This window comes from Cibotium barometz, chromosome 32 (assembly GCF_041138505.1).
Source record: "Cibotium barometz isolate CiBa-2024 chromosome 32, ASM4113850v1, whole genome shotgun sequence".
Classification (NCBI taxonomy): domain Eukaryota; kingdom Viridiplantae; phylum Streptophyta; class Polypodiopsida; order Cyatheales; family Cibotiaceae; genus Cibotium; species Cibotium barometz.
In genome coordinates this window covers 765,172-774,268 of record NC_141077.1, presented here as the reverse complement: position 1 = coordinate 774,268, position 9,097 = coordinate 765,172, and the positions used below count along the sequence as shown (strand labels likewise).

At 37.8% G+C, this 9,097-nt stretch overlaps 1 protein-coding gene across 1 annotated transcript; it reads left to right on the top strand.

The window, feature by feature from the left end:
- The first annotated feature begins 2,960 nt into the window (after nucleotides 1-2,960).
- Nucleotides 2,961-3,773, top strand: LOC147619711 (dirigent protein 22-like). The gene has a single exon (XM_086825537.1). The coding sequence runs from the start codon at nucleotides 3,034-3,036 to the stop codon at nucleotides 3,574-3,576; it is 543 nt and encodes a 180-aa protein (XP_086681663.1). The 5' UTR covers nucleotides 2,961-3,033; the 3' UTR covers nucleotides 3,577-3,773.
- The last annotated feature ends 5,324 nt before the right edge of the window (nucleotides 3,774-9,097 follow it).

Sequence of the window (9,097 nt, the reverse complement as noted above, 5' to 3'; positions counted from 1 at the left end):
TCAACTTTTCCACACAACCTTATGTTTTGCATCAAAGTTGATACAAACCATTAACTCTACCACGAAACTTGATGCAAAAAAAAACTTGATGTTTTGCATCAAGTTTCAGATGCTTCAGAGAAGAAAGTTGGCAGATTGGAGATCGATTTTCACAAACGCCCTAGTTTAATAGCAATTCCGTTTGCGTTGTCATGCTATTCCACAAATTTTGAGTACCAACACGACTATGTTTAGCATTGGTTATATATCATGCCCACTATTTGCTTATAAAAAATAGAGCAAACAATTATGTCATGAAAACTCTCAAGGTAAGTATATACTAATGGCTTTGATATTTGGGTCTGGAAATAGACTCAATGATGTTTGTAGGATTTTTCATAAATTATGGAGTTTATATTGTTATGTATTCTAATATTTTTTGAGTGCTTGTCAAATAATGTGCATATTTATACATAGTGGTGGAATTTGTCCCAAGAAAGTCCATTAAAAAAAGTCCCTTACATTCATGAAATTTATAAAATAAATTTTTATTTGAAAAAGATTGATATCTCTTTAAGTTGTGTAGACTCCTATGCCATTTTGTAAGTCAAGTTTATTTTTTTATCACAAACAATAGCAGTTTATAAATCTACAAAGGTCACACGTGTTCTCAATCTTTAAAAAAATAGCAAAATTCATGTAATTTTTAAATTTATACGTGGAATTCTAGACATGTTTTCAAAAAACTATGTTTTTAAGCTATTTTCATTAGGGAAAATTTGGGCTCATTTTTGGGCCCTCTAAGGGATTTTTTGCTATCTTTGCCTTGAAAATGGAGGCCACGGTGAACATTTCTTACCTTATGTTAAAACCCCATCATATGACATATCATTAGAAAGATCATGAAAAGTAGATCTTATAATTTTAAACTCCGAAACATTTGAAGTTGCTAAGCTCAAGATATACCATTTTTCTCAAAATCAAGTTTAAAGGCTACCGTACGGTCCATATCATCACTTTTGAACCTACTTTTTGTACATCTTCCATGGGTCATGTCCAAACCCATCATGTTATATATCAATGGAAAGATCTTGAAGAGTAGATTCTATATATGCAACCTCCGAAAAAATTGGAGTTGATTTATAGAAAATTTACCATGGCCCCATTTTTTATGATGTGGCATTTCTTAGAGGGCCTAAAAATGAGCCCAAATTTCCCCTAAAGTGAGATTCCACACATTTTGGGAGGGAATCTTTTAAGATAACCCTCGTCAGTTACCTATTTTGCTTGCAACAATGTTTTGGAGGGAAAGATGGAATCTAATATTGGATGCTTTGATCCTAGTGAAAGCCTAAGTTTTTCTGTGGAGAGTCTACCTACTAGCTTTACCCCTTAGCTTTAAAGTTCTTCAAAGGAACTTTAATTATACTGGAACATGTCCTAGATGCAAAGCAACTATTGAAGATGGGAGATATGCTTTTTGGGAGTGCCCTGCATTAAGGGGGTTTTGGGGGAGAATAGGTAGGTGGGTAAAGGACAATCTGGGTGTGAGAGGGTCTCGGTGGGATTGGTTATTGGGAAAGCTACACAAGATGATTAATGAGACTGATCTGTTTTTTTACATCATTAGGTACTAGTGTTTGTGGGTGATTTGGGTCTCTAGAAATGAGCTAATTTTTTGTAGGGGAGACAAACAAGGAGTAGAGGCTACTGAAGTATGTTTAGAAGCATACATTATTGCTGGGCCATGTACCATACTAATAGGATAAATAATAGTGGATTAATTGTAGCTGTACATGCATTACAATATGGGATTAGGACATATAAACCAAGGGAGGTGAAATATTAATGCATACTGGGCCTTGCCTAACATGTTTGATCATTTTCAAGTATCAACATGGGATGATGTTAGAGTGAAGTTTCCCAAATTTGGACCAAGATCCAGAAGGTGGTATCTCAAAGACAAGCAGCCTAAGGAGATATTCATAGCCTTGGTGCGAACCCTGTGGGAAAGAGACCAACAATTAAAATCAAGATTAAAGACGATGAGTATGAACATCAGTCTCCTAAGGGAACCACTTCTAATGTGCTTCTTGTTGCATGCAATTGGGATATCACTTCTCATGGGGGAACTCCTCCTTCTTATGGGAAGATGAAATGTGGGACTCAGTTTGCAGTCTGTTGAATAGGAAGTGGAACTGAAGTTGTGATGTAAATATGTCTATCATGTAACTAAAGTAGGCTTTTTGTAAAAGGATGCTAATATTTATAATATGTATAATTGTTGTTCCCAAAAAAAGTAGCTAAAAGCAGATAAATCATAGGCTAACAACTTGGTGTGATGTAATTTTTTCCATTAAACAATAGTCTAGTCTTTAAAAAAAGTGGCATATTGAAGTTCATGAATCTTTATACTAGTCACATATGTCACTAAATACTTAAGTATAAGCCCTACTTATATTTATCCCAAGTTTGTGGTCCCTCCCATCATAATGTGGTCGCTCTTGAGCTTGGATTCATGAATATTTATGAGCTCACACGTCTTTCTCACTTTTAGGATCTCAAATGAGATATGCATAATTTATTATTGACCTTTGTAAGCTAAGGTGGGCTCAAAAACCCTTTTTAATAATCAATGTATGAAAATTAATTTGTTTTCTTTAATTTCAAACACTATAATATCCCACTTTTTTCTAACACACAGGCTCCGAAAAAAAAAAGAGCAAATTGTCAGCGGAGTTTGTAATTATGGTCCCGTCCGCCATCGAAATCACGCAGCAACCGACGTACCGTTTGCAAGACGGCAGGTGCAGACAAGGCCGTAGGCGGTAAACGAACTGTCCATTCGCGCGCGAGGGGATGGTGCTCCTAACCACGCTATATATACAGTGTGGTTGAGCTGTCCCCAAAATATAACAATTCAAAAAAGAACCAGCTTGCGTTTTCGCATCCCTATATATATATATATATATATGCTGATGCCGTTCCAAAGCCTGCAAACAAGCTGCTTTTTGGGCTCTTGCTTTCTTTCTGTGCGCTCTCTCTCTCTCTCTCATGGAGACTCAGGCTTTTCTCTTGGCTTTCTGCTTTCTCGTGCTTTTTTCTTCATCCGCGGCGGAGGCTGCTGCAACGAGGCCGAAATCGATTCAGTTCTACATGTACATAGCGGTCCAGAACAACAGCTTTCTCAACAATCCGGCCCCTTTCACGGCCATAATGTCCGCGCAGCCGGTCCAAAACCAATCATTTGCATTTGGGGAGATCCACACGTTCGATAATCCCCTCACCACAAACCCGTCTCTAAACCACTCTCTTCACATAGGCCAAGTGCAAGGCTGGTATGGCAACACCGGCCAAAGTAACCTTACACTCTTTCTTGTTCAAACCTTTGCTTTCACTACAGAGAGATACAATGGCACCTTGAGCTTGCTAGGCATCGATGTGGCCAATGACACCGTCAAATATGCCCCTATTGTTGGGGGCACTGGCGACTTTGCCTTTGCTCGTGGCGTTGCAACCCAAACCCTCGTCTCTACGGCTGTCATTGATGATCGCACTGTTTCGTGGTTTCATTATAAACTGGACCTTAAGTATTGAACCTACGCCTAAATAAGCGAAGCTAGGTAGAGGGTGAGCTTTTTGATGTTGTTTGCATTCCCAACTTTGTCCCATGCTATTATTAGACTGCCTATCATTAAAAATAATAATAATAATAATAAGTGGCTTTAAGCATGCCACTTTGTAGGGCTTAGTAAAATGTAATAAAAATTGAATGTAATTCAAACCTTTCAATTCATGGTTTTCTACTTAAAGATTGAGATACATCAAACAATGTGTTGAAAATAATGAGAGACGTTTTATTTTCTATAAGTTTATAACCTTTTTAATATGGTAACGTACGAGTACTTTGTTTTTAGGAGAGATACATATCAAACAATGTAATATAAATTGAATGTAATTCAAACCTTTCAATTCATGGTTTCTACTTACAGATTGAGATACATCAAACAATGTGTTGAAAATGTTTAGAGACGTGTTATCTTCTAGAAGTTTATAACCTTTTTAATATGGTAACTTACGAGCAAGTCTTTGTTTTTAGTGTTGGAATGACTTTTATGATGTGAGAAGAATAAAGTGGCATTATAAGTCTCATTAAACACCTTGGAAGATCTCTTAAATTTGAAAGTCATGGAGTGTAACCTAATGGTAATAATGCCACTCAAGAAGGTCATGCAAGGGTTGGTATTAATTGAATCAATGTGGACAGTGTTTATTGCATAAAATAATGCATACATCTTAGTATTTGAACCAAGTTCCTTAAATCTTGAGCATGTGATTTGTATGAGTAAGCATTGTGTATGCGTACACACTTTACCAAAACAAGCATTATCATATTTTGGAATCATCGTAACTGAGGTTAAATAATATCCATAGAACTAGCCATGTCTATGTCCTCCATAGTCTTAGTGATGCCTATGTTTTACATAACCGAACTACCAAAGAATGAGAATATATGATTTTAAAAAGGTAGGATGCAATGTTGATTTGAAACAAAGATCTATTTTTGAAAGGAAAATATCAAAAGAAAGCATATACTAGAATTGACTATCTAGCAAACTTTGATTAGATCAATAATGTTTTTTTTGGTGATTTTAATTTGGTGATTTTAATTAGGTACAACATTTTGATTCAAAACTTTAAAGATGACATTTCCTCCATACATAATGAACTTACCAAAGAGTTTTAAAGGTTGATCCATAATTATTAATATATAGGTAGTATATCTTTGCTTACATGAATAAATAATCACTACTTAATTAAAAACCTAATGCAAACATTTATGTAGTGAGGACTTGGTTTATATTATGAATCTACACGAGATTTATTGTGAAAAAAATTAATGTGAATCTTGACATTCTTATACATTGTCTATTATGCACATTTTCTTAGAGCCACTTGATCTATTATGCAAATCATGTATTCTTATGAGTATAAGATGTGTTTTTTTGGAAAAAATATATGTCTTGGTGAGTCCTCTCTTTTCCTCTCTCCACATCAATTCTCTTTCTCTCTCTCTCTCTCTCTCTCTCTCTCTCTCTCTCTCTCTCTCTCTCTCATCATATCTTTCTCATTTTGATGGACATTAACTTCTTTCTTTGACATACCCTCCCTTTAATTATGCCTTGCCTACTATGATTCAATCTACAAAATTAAAGAAATACATCATCAATAAATGTTTTTATGCTTATATGATATTGATGTTGGAAATCAATGCTCCACCCTTGTCACTATCACTATGAACGTGACGTGTTGCTCTATTTTGTGAGGGCCCCTGTAGTTACTGTGTTGAACACCCAAGCCACATGTAAGTCCCTAGTTTAAACACTGGCCATGTGTATCCGGATGTTTAGGAGGAGACAACTTATGTAGACTTGGTACCCTGCCGAGTAAGATGCATGTTGGTGTGGGCCAATTGGCCGTACTCTTAGGTAGAAGGAGATCTTCTCAAGAAACCTTGTACTTGGGTTGAGTGGGTTCCCAAACAATCTTGGATATTATTTTATATGGTCAGGTGTTGTGGTTGGTTTAGTCCATTGGACCACACATAGGGTGGCTTATGACTAATCCTAGATACTATATATAGACTATGTTCATTTCGTATCGAGATCAGCATCCTTTGTCTAGAGTCTCCTCAGCAGAGCATAAGGGTGGGCAGATGCCATCACTTTGTCACTTTGGTTTGCAATAATAACTCTAACATTGTTCTCCATATTTATCGCTTCAAGTTCTTTATCTTATGATCAAGTTTTGCTTCATGTGTCTTCTTACAATTATATGGCAAATCCTAAATAATTTCTTTTTACAAGAATTCCTTGGCACAAAAAATTGTGTGTTTTAGCTAGTTACACTCTTTTAGTGTCCTTTATTTTTATCCACCACTTAAATGCCTCACTTCATTTGTTCCTCCCTTTCTCTATATATCCTTCCATCTACTCTCTCTCTCTCTCTCTCTCTCTCTCTCTCTCTCACACACACACACACACACACACACACACACACACACACACACATCTTTAAAAGACTTTATCTCTTAAGTCATAGCTTGGATTGAGAATCTTCACCATTGTTCACTATAGTCATTCATGCATATAAGACTTATAAAATATCTACAATGCCTATATAACATAGCTCTTATGCACACAACACTTAAGCTTAACACCTATGCATACATTTAATGCATGCCTACATAATGCATACGGCATACATATAAGGTACTATGCATAGGACTATGCCTAGTTAATCATCAAAATTTTAAGATCAAGTGTAATAATCTTATAATAAGTATCTACATTTGTTACCGCTTTCTATACACCATAGCTTAGCACTACCTACCCTCTGCAACATGATGGTGCACACACACATGTATATGTACATATTACTTCGGTGCACATATCCTATATTTTGCCATAGAATATTTGGGTAATATTGAGCTTCATGTGTATCTTTTGTGGACTCACCTATGCTCTCCATGTGACACTTTGTGCATATGGGATGGCCCTATATTTTACTATTTATAGAGAGCATGGGTGAGGGAGATCCCACTCCCTCTAGCCCAAGTTTAGGATTTAGCCTTGTGCTTCTTTTTTCACTTCTTAGAAGTTGAGGTATCACCTTTTCGGGTTTGGACCATATCCTTTTGTTCTCTCCATTAATTTAGTAGGATTTAGTCTTATGCTCCTCTTCACTTCTTAGAAGTTGAGGTATTACCTTTTTGGGTTTGCTTCTGATGTCTCCCTTTTTGCTCCTTGTCTCGTGAACCTAGGATATGGTGTGTTCACTTGAGCACTCTCCATGTGTGAGAGCTTGTATGTAGGTTTGCTATCTTTCCATTGCTATGTGCTTACTTCTCACAAGCCTAAGCTTAAGCAAATGATAGTGAGAGTGTGTATTGATGGTTGTTGTTTGCTTTTCCATTTAGTTAGGTTCATTCCTCTTGCCATGTGCTTGTCATTCCTCTTGCCATGTGCTTGTCATTTGCTTGAGGCTAGGCTTGTGAGTAGTAAGAGGTGAGTATACAATGAGAGTGTGTAGTGTTCGTGTGATGGTTGTTGTTTGCTTTTCCCTTTAGTTAGGCTCATTAGTCTTGTTACCCTGTTCCCATCTTTTTCTTATTCCCATTAGATTAGCTTATTCACCTAGACTACAAACATAGATTAGCACAATCTTTCATTCATTATTCTTTACTTGAGGATTTGGGTGCAAGAATCTCTTGAGTGCCATATTCAGATACTTCCATATAGATATTAATTAGTGCCCACAAGCGGGCACTAATTAATATCTATACTAAGGTTCAAACCTTAGTGAACTTTAGCACCTGCTGACAAGTTGAGTACAGCGGACGCACGTGAGAGAGAGAGAGAGAGAGAACGGGCGCAAGAGAGAGAGAGAGGCCGAGCAAAGAGAGGCCGTGGACGTGGTGCAGACAAAGGCGTTGTCTAAGGCTTACACGTGACCTCCATCCCACCTCCTCCCTCTCTATCAATCGTACACGCCAAACTCTCCGTCCCACCTCCTCCTCGTCTCTCTTTCTTCTCGCTCTCTCCCTCTCTTACACGTCTCTCCCCTTCTCTTACATTCTAGAAAAATTGTTAAAAATAATCAATTAAATTCCTTTATTTGATTATTAATTAAATTCCTTTAATTCACTCACTGCCACGCGTCAAACCATATCCACTCTAAGGTTTTGGCCCCCATGTATGCACTTTAGTTTTTTTCTAAGGTTCTTTTCTCTCAATAATTAATTAATAAGAAATAGAAATTTTGGTCCCATATTGGCTTAACAATGGTTCTATTGATGGGACAAGTTCACATAGCCCTTTCACAACCTTTTGCAAAGCAACAAAAAGAACAATCTTATGGCAAATTTTGTAGTTTTTTAAAACTACTTCTGATATCATTTAAACTTTGAGTTTTTCACTTGTGCTGTAACATTTAACCCCATGATGACCTCTTTATTTTTAACTTTTTACTTTAGTTGATTTTATTACTAAATCTTCTTTTGTTATTTACTCTTCCCACTAACCACTCTTATTAATTAAATGTTTTATTTTATTTTTCATTGATCTCTCTTATTTATTAACCATTTTATTTTACATATTTTTTTAAAAGGGTGCATACTGCTTACATTGTTGTTTTTTTCTTACTACAAACAATTTAATGTTTTTTAATTCCTCAAACTAGTATATTGCTTTTTTTTTAACAAAATTCATTGGGAAGAAAAAAGACAAAACAGCTAATTAGAAAACAAAAAAAGGGGTAAAAAGAAAAACCAAGAAGGAAAAGAAAAAGAAAAAGAAGAAAGCAAAAATGAAATAAAGCTAAAAGAAATTGCAAGGGGCCGGCAGCAAGCTTAGCAGCAGTGATGGCAGGCGTAGCTGAGCAAGCAAGGCAGCGCTAACAAGCAAGGGAGGTGTGGTGGCGTGTAGGGGTTTAGCATGAAGAGAAACGGCGGTGCGGCTGACCGGAGAGGAGGAGTGTGAAGACACGGCTGTGTGGCGGGTGCTGCAAGCTGCCGTCGTGGCCAAGCAAAGGCAGTGGTGCCTGTCTCAGTGCTGCAACAAGAGAAGAGCTCAGTAGAGCCTGCGGTGGCTTAGTTGGACTAAGCAAGGCGGAGGGGTCTGTCCTGGCGTAGCGCCAACACTCAGGTGGTGTGGCGGTGTCGTAGATGTAGGCTGCAGAGTGTACCAACGACAGGGGGCATGTGGCACTTAAGGTAAAGCAGGAAGGAGACGTGCTACAGTGGTTGCCATCGTGGAGGCGAGCCCAGCACAGTGGAGCAGCTCAAACAAAGAGAACTGGCAAGCAACGCCAGGGGGGAGGCCCTGTAGTAGGAGGTGCAGTAAGAAGAAGGGGTGGCAGTGGCTATCTCACAGCTATGTGGGAGACGAGGAAAGGAGGGCTCGGTCGCTCATTGCTATAGGGCTTGGTCGCCAGTGTTGCACTGGCGACCTGCAGGAGCGGTGAAATGGTCTTTCTTTTTTATTGATGGCGACCTGAGACCGCCGTTCTACCAGTTTCTCCTCCCTCAACTAACCCCACTTACCCCTCCCAACCCCTT

What these genes read in the sequence shown, in the direction of transcription:
- LOC147619711 (XM_086825537.1), top strand. Translation starts at nt 3,034, where the DNA reads ATGGAGACTCAGGCTTTTCTCTTGGCTTTCTGCTTTCTCGTGCTTTTT.